Source organism: Sodiomyces alkalinus, assembly GCF_003711515.1.
Source record: "Sodiomyces alkalinus F11 unplaced genomic scaffold SODALscaffold_2, whole genome shotgun sequence".
Classification (NCBI taxonomy): Eukaryota; Fungi; Ascomycota; class Sordariomycetes; order Glomerellales; family Plectosphaerellaceae; genus Sodiomyces; species Sodiomyces alkalinus.
Genome location: NW_021167080.1, coordinates 1,617,073 through 1,632,186, shown reverse-complemented (window position 1 = coordinate 1,632,186; position 15,114 = coordinate 1,617,073). Strand labels below are relative to the sequence as shown.

Sequence of the window (15,114 nt, the reverse complement as noted above, 5' to 3'; positions counted from 1 at the left end):
TCCAGCTCCGGGTAGGTCAAAAAGAGAGACCGCAGCAGCAAAGCGACTGTCACGTCTCAATTACGTCCATTGAATCCGAAGTCACCATCTAGCTAGCAGGTAATGTACAAACGGGGGAAAACCAGGACGTGATGAACCCAAGAGAGAACAAGAAATAATAAGCAGTTTGGCGTGAGGAGGCAAGTTCTTTTTGTTTCTGGCATGAAAACGGAGGGGTAAAAAAAGGGTGTAAAGGTGAGGTTAGGGATCAGACGGTGGCTCGCTGATTAGTTGTTGAAGTAGAAAGCCTCATCGGGAGTGCGCCCCCTGATGTACTGAGGCTCCGTGCCGCGGACATAGATATCCTCATAGAGGATCTTGGGAGTGGCCTCGGGGACAGGCATGGCCTCGGCGGCAGCCGCCTCCTCGTTCACATAGGACCGGGCCTTCTTGTCAAGCGCCTTCAGCTCATCCTCCGTAACCACCTCCCAGTCGAGCATCTTCTGCTTGAGCCCGGCAATGGGGTCGTTGGTCGACCGCATGCGCTGGATCTCCTCACGGGTCCGGTACGTGGTGCCGGGGTCAGACATGCTGTGGCCACCGTACCGGTACGTCACGTACTCGAGCACGAGCGGGCCGTTCTCCGCCGCGGTGTACTCCTTGCCGTACTTCACGGCCGCCTTGACAGCCAGGACGTCCATGCCGTTAACCTTGAGGCCGGGAATATACTGCCCACGCTTGTAGTAGTCCGTCAGGCCCGAAGAGCGGCTGGCAGCAGTGCCCATACCGTACTTGTTGTCTGAAGGAAGGGGGGGACAAAATCATCAGCATTTCGTGGCTCGCAGGCAACGGGTCACGGGAGGTACCCGTCGAAGCGAATATGGAAACATGAAATGACTTACTCTCGCAGCCAAACAGAGCGGGAAGATTCCACAGCTTAGCCATGTTGAAAGCCTCGAAGACCTGACCCTGGTTGCTGGCACCATCGCCGTACAGGATAACAGTGGCCTTCTTGTGGCCGTTGTACTTATGCGCGAAGGCAAGACCGGCGCCGACAGGGACCTGGGCGCCGACAATGCCGTTGCCGCCGTAGAAGCCCTTGGCGAACATGTGCATGGAGCCACCCTTGCCGTAGGCGATGCCTTCACGGCGACCGAGAAGCTCGCCAATGATGGAACGGGGGGCCGCACCCCGCATGTAGGCGAAACCGTGGCATCGGTAAGCGGTGATAAGGTCGTCCTCCTTAGTCAGGGCATGCTCGATACCGACGGCGACAGCCTCCTGTCCGGTGGACAAATGGCAGAAACCCCGAATCTTCTTCTCCTTGTACAGGCGGTCGGAAGCCAACTCCATTTGTCTGGAAGCCGCCTGTCAGCCACTTCGACTAGAACAATAAAGAACAATGGAATGCCGTCTAAATCCTTACCTGATGACAACCATGCCGTAGTACATATCCCTAAGCTCCTTCTTCGTCACCTCGAGGGTGTATGGCGGGGGGTCGAGTTGGTAGGTCTCGAAGCTCTCGTCGCTCAGGTTGATAGAGAAGGGTTCGTCATCGGACTACGGAAGGACCGGAGTTAGTTAATGCGCTTGGCCAATGACCCATCTCAGCGATGGTTCTGGTCCCGCAGAACATCATGTCGATAATAGTGACTGTAGACGAGATAGCCCCGAATGGCCGTGTACTCACCTGGGGGACACCCTTCTCGAGCGTCGCCGATGCCGCATCGGTGGTGACAGACCGGGAGGCGATGGGAAGGAAAGGGGTAGGGGCGCGGGCGCGGGCGCGCAGGGGCACAGCCGCCCTGTTAAGCCTGAGTGCTCTCGAGAACATCGTGGCTGATGAATGAGCCTCCGGTCGATGTTGACTGCAAAGGTGGTGGAGCAGAAGGAGAAAGAAGAGAAAACTGTCGAGATAATATTATCCCTCGTCAATTCAAGCTCCGAAAAATCGCGGTGTTGAGAAAGATAGCTATTGTTGAAGGAAGCTAGTACATAAATGGCTTAGAGGACCCGCACGGATACTCCACTCAACAGACTTCTCTAGCGTTTCTGTTGGTGCGGTGCAATACCGCACGCTAAAGGGGAAAGTGGTTTCCGTGTCAATATAATTAGTCAGAAAGGGGTCTTGTATTTTCGTCCCGTGTACTCCGTGTCCCGCGTACCTTTTACTTCGCTTTTTGGGAAAGGTGTCAGAACGAGCCCATGTACTCCGTACTCGGAATCGATAGGTAGGACCGAAGAGAACCTAGACAGAGTACCTAGGTACCTTAGACGAGAAGCGTAAGTAGCTTCCTCAGCTCACATATACTGATGAGGTACACACAAGTGCTACAAAAGGCTCAACTTCGGCCGGACTTGATGTCCCTCGTAGCCCTGCTCGTCACTCTTCACGAGAACTCAAGTCAAGCAGGCAGATAACGAACATGAACCATGACCCGATGCACTCCACTCCGTAGTATATTTGCCTTGTTAATGTATGTGTCCTTGCCCCGAGTTCAGTCCACCGCCCAAGTGTAAGATGGTATTACTATATACACAATGAGACGAAGAAAGTCGCCCAAAGTGGATAAGTACAGGCCTCCTTGGAAGAGCAGACCCCCGAATACCTACTCCAGCAGCCAGCTCTCCCGAATAGTCTATCATGAAACACGCTTGCTAATTTATACTGCACAAGATAGATAGAGACCATCGGCTCCGTCCAAGTCGCAACGTTGTCTAGGCACGTAGCCCTAGTTGCGTGAACTTAATCGTCGTGGAAGAATGTTTGGTTGCCACCCTGCAGCGGAGCCGTGGAGGGGCCAGCATCCCTCATGTCAACATCTTGGGCGCCGGAAGATCGTCGACTGGACCCAGCAACGGCTTGTTGTGCTGACCGGAAATCAAGCTGCATGGCGCTCAGCGGGCGGGGCGGAGTATGAGGGAGAAGTGAGCGTTGTTGAAGAGAAAGCTGGCGATCGTATGCTGTGAACTCTTCCTCGGGAGGCGGCGAGAACGACCAAACCTGAACAGGACCATTGTCAGTACCCCCGTGCTTGAACCATAGACCGAAGGAACATGGCGTTGCCCCTCATATCTCGAGTCACTCACCTCCATTATTGTTCTACCTTGCCGGAGGGCCAGAGCGACGCACTTCTCATCCTCAAAGGAGACTCTCCATACAGCTTCTCCTTGGGCAATGAGCTCTCGCACCAAATAGCCCGTCTTAAGGTCCCAAATCTTGACGCGACCATCACTTCCGCCACTCACGACCCGAGTATCGTCAAACTGTAGGCTGGTCACGCTATTGTCATGTGCGGCAAGGCGGTGGATGGGGCACATCTTCTCTAGTGACCACACCCGTACTGACCCGTCGGAGCCGCCGGTGACAAGAATGTCGCCACGCATTTGAAGCTGGCCAACGAGCGAGGTATGACCTTGAAGGATGGCGAGGCATTCACTGCGACGGGTGTTAATTCAGAACCCAGAAAGATAACAGAAAGGAGGAAGCAAAAAAGAAAAAGGACACAGATAAACTTACGCTGTGCGGGGATCCCAGATGCGAACATTGGTATCCAAGCTTCCGGTCACGACTCGCTTCCCATCGAAGGCAATGGCGTAGATCTGACTGAAATGGCCCTGGAGGGTCTGGATACATCGTCCTTGCGAGATGCTCCAGACCTTGGCCATCGTGTCATAGCTGCCCGACACGACAATGTCGCCATGGATCTCTAGACACCTGACGCTCGCACCATGACCGACAAGGACATTCCGGCATACGCCTTCCCGGATGTCCCAGATCCGTAGTGTGGTATCTCGCGAGCCCGAAATGGCTGTCCTGGAATCCGACATTTTAAGGCAGCGAACGGTAGAGGTATGGCCTCGTAACGTATGTAGGCAAGCGCTGTCGCCCCCGGTCAGTCAATTGCTCTACAAGGCCCATCCCGGAAACCTCCCCTTGGACGATGATTGGAACACTTACCCAGTTGTCAGGTCCCAAACCCGCACGTCGCGGTCACAGCCTCCGCTGACGAGGATGTCATCCCAGGGGACCATTGCCCAGACGCCCATAACATGTCCCTGCAGTGTGCGCAGAGGGTTTCCTTGAGCATCGAAGACGTGGATCTTGGCGTTGTCGAGGGCCACGATGATATACTTCGGGGTCAAGTGCAAGCTGGTAACGACCCCGCCCTCCTGGGTAATGTGCCTAGTAACGTGGGTACCTCCGCGTTTCCAGGCTGCTTCAACCAGGTATCTCTTCTTGAAGTGAGATTTGTAGCTTCTTATTTTCTGGCGCAAAATGACTGGGGTGTCTGAGGATGAAGACATCGCCGACCCTTCGTCCCGAGATAAACCAAGGGACGTTGGGCGAGATGGGTAGCCGAGGTGAGCACTATGGCTTGAGACATGATCGAGATTGGTGTCACTTTCGGGAATATGTTGGTCCTGCTGCGAATCCGACAATTCCGCAAGCGCACGTCCATAATTGTGCTTGACGCACAAGTTCTTCCAGGTCACGTCATCGGCTAGGAGATCCCTCCAGCGGCGTGAGACCTGCGAGGCCCGCGCTAGGACTTTTGGATCATCGATAAAGGACAAAACCTTTGGACGTTAGCGTTTTGTGATCAGCAAACCTCTATAATCTTGGTAAAAGTAACGCGGCAGTACTCACACGTAAGCACAATTCATCTGGGAGGCTTGTAAACGGGTCTTTCTTCAGCAACGGGCTGACGAACTGGTGGACGAAGCTCAGTTGCTGGCTAGTGCAGAGATTCAGGAGATCGCCCAGGATCCGGTTGCGCTCTGGGCCGGAACACATCTTAAAGTGTTGGCGGACCTTGGCGAGGAAGAAGTCTTCGTCGTCGGCAGCTTTACTCCAATCAAGTTCCCCATGCGATGGCCCTGGCGATGCCGCAGGAGTGGGAGGGGGAGGAGGGGAACCCGTTAATTGCTGGTCAAAATCGGGGGCAGGCGTGCTCATGCTGGGGGTCGGGGGTCCACGGATGTGGCCAACTAGCTGGGGCAACTTATCCCTAAGGTTGCTTCCGCCCGTGGTGCCGGTATTCAAAGTCATGTCCTCGCTAAGCTGGCTGCCCCTCCTCTCCGAGAAGCTTAGCGGTCGTCCGTATCTTGCCATACTCTCAACAGGCAACAAATGACGCCTTCTTGATAGAGAATCCAGGTCCAGCCTCTGGCAATGGCCTGTGGTGGGTTGAAGGACGCGACACAGCTATAAAGATGGGCGATTATTGGTCGGCACTCGTCGCAGTGGGGTATCGGGAAGACTCGAAACAACGATCGGTGAAGGCGAGAGAATATTGGGTACGGAGAGCGATACCGCCCAACAATGAATCGAGTCGAAATCGAGCGGCTCGGCAGCTCTTCAGCGAAAGAGACCAAAGTCTATACCTAGGTCTGGCATGTACAGAAGATGATAGACTTCTCAAACGCGGATTTAGGTGATTTGAGAGATGGTTTGCCACCGAGAGTATAATGGGGTTTTTTCTTCTTTCCTTGTTTTGTGAGGGCCAGCCCGGTTCTGTCGTCCGTGGTATTGATACGTATGTAACCGCGATTACAAGGCTCCAAAGAAGGATTACCCGGAGACTGAATAGAGATGGCAACAGGCGGTGCCGCGGGTGGGTAGAGGAGACGCGGAAAAACGATCAAGAGAGGACCGTACGGCGGAGAGGCAGGTTGATCATGGAGTACACCTCATCCGAATGATGTGGAAGTCCACTTGGTCTCTTCTTTTCTCTGTCGAATTGGGAGAAAACAGTCGATGCGAAGGAAGAATGAAGTGGACGAGACTCGGAAGTTGTTCGCAAGTCAATAAGGCAGAGGGCGCTGTTTAAATTGAAGGTGGTTGCGGTTGTCGACGACGGTCGGGACGTCGGATGTATTGTATTGAGGCGCTAGAGTTCGTATTGTCGTTCCTCATGCCTCAGGTCCCTGATGGTTGAAATGAGCTAGGGATCAAAGTCAAGAGGACAAAGGGATCGATCTGGAGGGACGGGCGGCGAACGACACGGCGTAGGGTAAAGTCGAACGTAGGTTGAAAGAGGTTGGAATTCAGGCGGGGAGGAAGATCCCTAAAACCGACCAACCTAGGTTCAGGACCACTTCGTACCTTAGAGGGACCGGGGCCGGGGGTCCTTGCGAAGTTGCGGAGTAGTGTACAACGTACGAAGTAGTGTACAACTAATTATTATGTGGAGAGCGAAGCGGGAAGTATCCGTACAAAGTACCAGGTCCACGGTGTGTGGGACGTATGTGTAATAATAATAAGTCTACGAAGAAAAAAAGCCCCTTCCCTGGATCGGCATAAAGGAGTACGGAGCTAATAAAGTACATCTTCGTGGCTGTTTCATGGGGGCGCAGTGCCTCCTCCACTTGTCTACCTCAGCTGGCTGCTGGAGTGCTTTGGCTTATTTTGTTAGGTACCTTAGTCTGTTGTCATTGGAAGTGTTGACTACTTCCAGGTTGCCTTGCACTTCGCACTTGCTACCTAGGTATTAGCTACTCCGTAAGGTAAGGTATCTAAGTCTACACTGACGCTGGCCCGCTTTAATTTGCGTAAGTTAACAGCCAGCCTTGCGTTCGTACCAGTACTACCGCCCGGACCCGTTTTACGGGATTTAGCAGTGTTTTTCGGGGGACTTTCGGGGGACTTGCTTTCATAGTATATAGCTGTATAGCACTGACGCTGGCCCGCTTTAATTTACGTAAGTTAATAGCCAGCCTTGCGTTCGTACTAGTACTACCGCCCGGACCCGTTTTACGGGATTTAGTAGTGTTTTTCGGGGGACTTTCGGGGGACTTGCTTTCACAGTATATAGCTATATAGCCCGTAAACCAGCGGTACCTTTAAGTTATATAGCTTTTACCGTAAATACCGCGGTAGGTTATTAAGGGATTAGAGTACGGATCGCCCGTAAATTAGACGTATAGACTATATCGCCGTGTCTCCTATCTACTACCTGTATTCTACAGTGCCCGTAGAGTTTTTTATATAGCGTTATACTACGTTATTTATGCCGTTAATATAGTTAGCCAGCCTAATTCAGAGCCGCGAACCTGCCGTGGCTATAAGAACCTTAAGCCATTTTCTGATTTTGGTTATTATCCTCGGGTATATAGGATTTACGCTACCTATGTAATGTGTTATGCTACGAGGGTAACTAACCGAAACGCCTGTTAAGCCGCCCGTTAAGCCGCCCGTTAAGCCGCCCGTTAAGCCGCCCGTTAAGCCGCCCGTTAAGCCGCCCGTTAAGCCGCCCGTTAAGCCGCCCGTGAAGAACCTCCTACAAGTTCGGCGGCTCCTCCTCCACCCGTTCCAATAACCCACCCTCTAATAGATCCTGCCCCTATTCCTCCACATCGCCGCCGTGCTTATTAGTAGAGATAAGGCCTATAGGCTACCCCAGGAAGTTATTACACGTACTATAGGTGTTACTTTCCGAGTATTGATTTTACTATACGGCATAACGGTGCCGCGTATAATACCTATAGTGCCTGCCGCGTTATAGCCTATTATAAGAGAATAGCCGTTAATACTAGCTAGCGTAATACGAATATCGACCGTCGCGGACGCCGCGAAGAATATATTAGGCTATTAGGATAGTATTAGCCGGGTATTACGGTTAATTACTATAACCTTAGATTAATACGGGTAGGGTATAAATATTACGCTACGCTCTATTAGATTAGGGAGAAGTTATAGGTTAGTTTTCTATCCCGTGTTATTAGTCGTTAGCTAATAGCTATTATCTTCTATTACTTAGGAATTATCGCCTACGAACCCGAAATTTAGCACCTATTATAACTAGGGCGATATCGACGTTCCTGTTATCTCCCCGCTACCCGACTTCTTCTAACGTTTACTATACGCGGATACCGCTTAAGCTGTAGATTATCGTAAGAGAATCCGTTAATATAATAATGCCTTTTCGTTTATATCTATATAATATACTAAGACCCGTTAAGGTGCTACGGCTGGCGGCGTGATAGCCTTCTAGATCCACGGCACCCTCTACCACTATACTAGGCTATTAAGTGCTATAGGTCGACTTCCCGCCTTTATCTAGCTATACTTTTATAATCCGTAGGCTATTACCGACTAGCGCCTTACGAATACCTAAAACCTCGACTATATACTTAACCGTTGTATCCTAGGGGAAATTTCGGACTTCCTGCATAAGTATAACCCCTTTATATAAATATATAAAACGGCCCGCGAACGCTTTAACTCCCTCCGTGAATAATATCGTATTATACTTAACCCTAGGATAGAATTAGTTATTAAGCAGGGTGCTAATATACGGCGTGAGAATCTGCCCGTTACGGATAAGGTTACGGCTATTATACCGGATAAGTGGGGTGAAGTCTGCTACCGTGATATTATCCTCGTAGAGAGACGGTCTAACGGTAGCGTAGGCGGCCTTACGCGGATCCACTATAAGTATTCTACCTACCTACTACTATCTTACCCGCTTATATATCCGCGTGGCGGTTCCGGATATTACTAGCAGTTATAGTTACGGGATATTTATAACTGTTAGCGGTAGAACACCGAGGTTAAGTTCTATTAATTCTGCCGTTATATACTATACTCGCGATACTAGTGGAGGTTTATGCCCTTTATATACGGCCGTCTTTTTTAGTAGTTTTTAGTGGACCTATAGATATCCTGCGATTAGAAGAAGCTTAATTGGATCCAGCGCTATTAGAACGAGATACGGGCTAACATATATAACGGGATACGGGATTAGGCGTATAAGGCCGACGGCGAAACCCGTAATATTAGCCGACGGATCGTCTTACCCTTAAATTACGTTAGCGGCTAAAGGTTTATCTCGTAGTATCATTAAGATTCTATGGTAATTATACGGGCTTTTAGCACTCCGACCTTTTTTATCACCTTTACGGCTAATCCTACCTAGCTAAAGATTATACGGGAGCTTTAGCTAGGTTAGACTACTAATAACCGGCCCGATTTAGTTAGCCGTGTATTCGAGTTAAAGTCCCGCAACCTAGAATAATAGCTGCGTGATAGTCTATTTAGTGAGTTTACGGGGATTATATAAACCGTAGAATACTAAAAGCGCGGTCTTCTATAACGTTATATCCTTCTTTTCCTTACGCCGCAGGCGGCTAAGATATATAAGGACCCTATAAATATCGATAAGGTTATCTCTATAGAGCTACCAGACCGCGAGTCGGATCCTACTAGCCGTCTTTTTATTATTATTAGTAAGAATATAATATATAGTCCTTACGGTGATAATAAGCCCTTTACACCGTGTATATAGCCGTAGCCTAATAATAAGAACCGTATAAAGTACTCTAAGCGGTTCCCTAAGCCGTACTGCCTAAAGACGACTATACGGGAGGATAGTTATCATAAATATAGGCGCCGTAACTCTAGCCTACACGTTATAAAAAGAGGCCGTGTAGAAGAGGTCCCCCTTAATAACCGTTTTATTATTCCCTATAGCCCGTATCTCTGCCTCTGCTATAGTGCCTATATTAACGTTAAGATTTACGGATCTATTAAGGTAAGTTATTCTCTCCTGTATATCTGCCTCCGTTCTATACCTTACTAACCTTGATATTTACGGTTCTATTTAGGCGATTAAGTATATATATAAGTATATTTATAAGGGCACCGACCGTATAACTACGCGTATATTCGGCGAAAAGGGCGAAGACGAGGTTAACCTCTATCTCCAGAGTCGTTATATTAGTCCCGCGGAGGCCGTTATTTAGTTATTCGAGTTCCCTGTGCACTATAAGTATCCACCTATTATACGTCTTCCGGTTTATCTTAAGGGACAGTAGCCTATATACTTCGGCGATAACACGACTATAAGCCAGATTAAGCGTATATTATAGGAGCGGAAGACTCAGCTAATAGCCTTTTTCGATTATAACCGTGATAACGCTAATAGCCGTGAGTTATTCTATTACTAGTTTCCTAGCCGTTATACGTGGAAACCGTAGCAGTTTACTTAGTAGCTAAGGCTATCGCATAGGCAGGACCACGATATAGCCCATAGGGGAACCAGGGGGGATCCACTCCATAACTAAGGGCTCCGGATATTAGGGACTTCGGGCAACAGGATATAATAAGGGTGGATACCGGAAAAGACAGGATAGGATCCAAATAACATAGTACCCACAACGGAGTCTTCACCACCCAAATTAAGGGCATAAGAGACTCTCCCAGATATAACTTAATATAATACACACACACGAGATTTCTGCTCTACTAAGTTAATTATTTAAGTGCCTATTTAACGTATAACAGTTATAAGCCCGGTTTATAATGCCTAAATAATAGATATTAATAAGGCTACCCCTATTCCACTATAAAAAAGTAATTATATCTATATAAGCACTCTTAAATAACTACTATCGACCTAATCAGAGTAATTAAGAGATTAATTAACCTACCTATTAATTAACTAACCGATAAACGATAATCTAGTAAAGATATCTTCTAACATATCTAACGCCGAATAGAAGGCGGCTACCACGACCCTCGTTAACTAGAGGGATTAGGCAGTTTAGGAGCGCGCCGTACGCGGTAAATCGGCCTCCTACTATTACGGGCAGTGGCCCGCGGAATAGTCCCCGGCAGTGGCCGGGACCAAGAAGCACGGACCTCCTAGCGAGGCCTGTGCGATTCTATATATACTTAGCCGCCTACACACTACGCAGACTTTTCCTTCCCTCCTTTCCTTCCTTAGTTCGAATAATCTATATTTTCGGCCTAAATACGTAAACAACTTTTGACAAGCCGTTATACCTACTAGGATAACTACCTTAATCTAAAGCTAAGCGATAAGGAGGCTAACGCCTATCTCCTTCTTATATCTATACCCCCTAATATTCGTAAATATAAAGCCCTCGCCGTAGACCCTAACACGGAGGAGGCCACGGCTACTACTGTTATAGCTATTCCGTCTTCCACTATCACGCTAAAGGGCGATAAGGCCACGGATACTATAGAATCCACGGCTACTATAGCCGCTACTATAGCTACCGGTAAGAGGAAGACGGCCGCTCGCCGGAAGGTTATAGCCGTAACGAAAGAACCACTAACCAGGATGCCTACATTTATCGACGACCTCTTTAAAAAAGGGCGTATACGCTACCTATAAAATCGCTGTATATACCGCGAGGAAAAGGCAGACTACGACGCGTAGTATAAGGAGTTTAACGAGGTATACTCCTATATTAAAAGGACCGTATATACTATATTACGCGACCTCCACACCTAGCTGTAGGATAATACCGTAAATAACCCGCGGGCCTAGATTACTCTCCTATACGCGCACGCAGGACTAATACCTATAAACCTCCGTAAGGAAGCCCTAGTCTTATACCGATGATACACTACGCCTATAAAGGCTATACCTAAGGATATAGACGCCTAGGTGGTAAGCTGGAAAATAACGATAATACACTATAAATATATAGGCGTTTTAGAACTATTAAGCGCGGACTATTAGGTAGAAGACGCGTTAAAAGCCGTTAGACCTATTACCTAGGAATAGAGTAATAACTACCTGGTCAATAACTATGATAAGATTACGGAAAATGAACTAACGATTAACGACTTCGTAAAGGCTCTACGGGCGGTTCTTAGTAATATAAAGAGCCTATAATCCACCGCTATAAAGCCTAGAGTAGGGAGAGACACCTTTAATACCCTTAGAAACCTCCTTAATACTAAGAATACTACTAATAACGATAATAATAAGAAACGCCCTTATAGTAACACGTCCGTAAAGGCTATCTCTCCCGTAATAAGGAGGCCTTATAAGATATATAAAAACACCTATACCACCGCCGCCTATTAGTATGTAAGGCCGGATATACGCCCTTATACCTAGCGTGGCTATAAAGATATTATAAAGGTCGCGGAAAAGAAGATACGTATTTATAGTTTTAAAAGCCGCGTAGATACCGCGATATAGAAAAGGCGGGAAGTAATAGCTATCACCGCTAATAAGATAGAGGAAGTCTAGGAAGATTAACTCTATAATACTACGCCTACTACTATAGTTTATAAAAACCTGTCCGTTACTACGACGGGGAGACTAAGAGCCCCCCTAACCCAGGGGGTAGCGCGTCGTTATACGATAATACTATTAAGATTATAATAAGAATAGGGGATATCCCTTTCTATTAACTAAGCCAGAGCGCTATCACACTACACGATCCTAGACTTAGGATCGTTAATCTATATCTTTAATAATCGAGGCCGTTTTACGGCCATTAGACTACCCACGGTTAATTTATTAACGCTTTAGGTGAGTACTTATAAGGCTCCTATCCTCGGATACGGAGACGTTAAGCTACGTATATAATCCCTATTAGGCACGAAGAGGCTATTACGCCTCCGTGACGTTATATACTATAAGGAATTCGTTACTAATATCGTCTCGAAACGCTAGCTATGCCTATAAGGTTACTGCTAGGATACCGTAAACGATACTATTATTAGCCCCGCTAATAACTAGCCTATCTATAAACTACTAAATATCTATAGCTAGTATATAATCGAGCGCGCGGAAGCCACGGCCGCTACCGCGTTCGCGGTCTTAGTAAGGCACCCCCGCGATAACCCGTATAGAAGATCACGATAACCGCGGTAACCGTAGAAGACCACGGTATAATAGTAGCACGAACGCCTTAGCCACTACGGCACTGATACTCTTATAAAGATTATCGACGCTATTTAGGGGGTAAAGATAAAAGGACCTCGTATAACGGACTATAACGCGTGTAGGTAATCGTAAGTGCTTAAGTAGATCCGGCGGATATTATCCCTTTACCCGTTAAAGCCCGGAGAGGCCCTAGCTATTAATTTTCACGATCTAAAAGAGGCGGAGTAATTAGCGGGCGGACTATATAAGTCTATTATATTCGTTATAGACGTGTATATAGGTTATACATGGGATTACTATCTATAGAAAAGAGACTAAGGCTCTATCCTACACGCTCCAAAGGACGTTTTTACCCTACTTAAGACCTAATTCGACGTTAGGCCACGCGTTCTATGGGCCGATTCTAAGATATTTTAGCACCCAGAAGTCGTTGCTTTCCTCGCTACTAAGGGGGTAGAAGGCTAGCCGGCGGCACTATATTTATAGGATTAGAATAGCGTTATAGAACGGATTAAAGGCATCGTTAAAGAAGGGCGAGGACTATAAGGATTAGAGCTAATCTGCCCATATCTATCTAGCCTAAGATCTTTAAGACTACTATATATCTATATAATAAAACGCCACGATATATTAACGACTAGCGAACGCCATACGAAGGCCTACGCGGCCGTTAACCTGACCTTATATACCTACGAGTATACGGCTATAAAGCCTTTATAAAAACACGCGATGCCTAAGCTAAAAGGAACCGCCTATAAAGGCTAGAACCGAAGGCATAGATCGGTTATTATATCAGATACTAATCCGCGAATAGCTTCCGTATTTAGCTACTATACCTAACGGATATTATTACCACGAGAGACGTAGTCTTTAACGAAGATAAGATATTTAACGGTAGAATTAAAACGCTATAAGCCACGGCTTCCGCTAAGGAAATCGGGGAACGCCTATAATCTATCCGTATTACCTAATCTAAGGAGACCGCGAATAGGCTACTATTAAGGGGTATAGCCGTAAACGTATTAGATCTCGAGTCGGAAGACTCTAACGCTACCCCTATTACTATAGGTAAAGGCGACGCCACCGCTATTACTACAGATAAAGGCGAGGCCGTCGCTATTACTATAAAAGAGGCCACTACTATTACTACGGATGAAGGCGAGGCCGTCGCTATTACTATAAGAAAGGCTATTACTAGTACTATAGATAAGATTCTAAATCTATAGCCTAATAACTAGGCTATAGATTTAGAACCTTACAACTCTAATGCTACCGCTATTACTATAGAAGAGGCTACCGCTATTATTACGGACACTTCACGGTTCACCATTATAAGGTTTAAACCGTTTTCTATGCCTCTAATATCCCCGGAAAATCCCGCGCGCGCGTTCCTTATAGCGTTAGCAGTGGTCAGGGGCGCTAAGGTAGAAGAATATAATAACCACTAACGGATAGCTATAGGTGCCCCTAGGGGGTGCCTATCGGCTATACTCCTATCGGCTGCGCGCCTATTACCCGCGCGCCTATCTATCGCGAGAACTATCGTAAGTCTATACACGACCGAGAAGGTCTAGAACGATAACGCCTAAAAGGCGTTCTTTAATGCTAGCAGGACTTATAACCCTATACGCGCGAGGAAGTAAGCTATTAACGATATCGACGTCGGTACTATAGATTCTACTCCCTTTAATACCTCTTAGCCGTTATCGTATATAACCCGCGAGGATCTCCCCGCTCTACTAAAGTATTACCGCGATATACCCCTTTACCCGTTACGGGAGCGGTGGTTATAGGCCGAGGGGGAATACCTTACGGGGCACCGATGGATAGGCTGCTAGTAGGAGGTAGGTGGTAATTAGGCTGATAAGTAGTAAGTCCTCGTCTATAGGTAGGTATACACCTATAAATTTAATAAGGAGGGTACCCTCCTTAAGTGTAAGGCACGCCTTATAGTCCGAGGGGATTAATAAAAACAGTTAGAGACTAAAGATAACTACGCCGTAACGCTAGCCTCGCGGTCCTTCCGTATACTAATAGCGATCGCCGCCCGATTTAACCTGGAGATAAGGTAGTTTAATACCGTTAACGCGTTTATTAACGCTAGCCTTAAAGAAGAGGTATTTATAAAGATACCGTAAGGCTACGAAGTACTAGGTAAGGTCCTGCTGCTACGGAAAGCCCTCTTTGGTTTAAGGGTATCGCTACTACTATAGTAAGAGGAATTCAGCAGCACGCTATAGAGGATAGGTTTTATAGCTATCCCTAATAACTCCTATATTATAATCCGCGATGGTTTAATCCTATTTTTCTACGTTAACGATATTGGACTTATATACTATAGAGACTGTAAGACGGACGCCGATAACCTTAAGGCTGCCCTTAAGCGAAGCTATAGGTTATTAGGAGGCGAAGAAATCCGTTAGTTCCTAGGAATTAAGGTCCTAAGGGATAGAGCCACCCGTAGGTTATAGCTATTATA

General features: G+C 47.4%; 1 protein-coding gene across 1 annotated transcript; it reads right to left on the bottom strand.

Annotated features, from left to right (window-relative positions):
* Positions 1-266: 266 nt before the first annotated feature.
* On the bottom strand, positions 267-13,965 carry SODALDRAFT_356298 (hypothetical protein; the record flags this gene model as incomplete). Its single annotated transcript, XM_028613896.1, has 16 exons — positions 267-778; positions 882-1,336; positions 1,406-1,539; positions 1,670-1,847; positions 2,315-2,378; positions 2,758-2,983; positions 3,070-3,418; positions 3,500-3,862; positions 3,941-4,560; positions 4,631-5,160; positions 5,219-5,329; positions 5,385-5,497; positions 5,559-5,565; positions 5,642-5,873; positions 5,951-6,050; positions 13,949-13,965. The coding sequence occupies 16 exons, from the start codon at positions 13,963-13,965 to the stop codon at positions 267-269; spliced, it is 4,011 nt and encodes a 1,336-aa protein (XP_028468134.1).
* Positions 13,966-15,114: the final 1,149 nt, after the last annotated feature.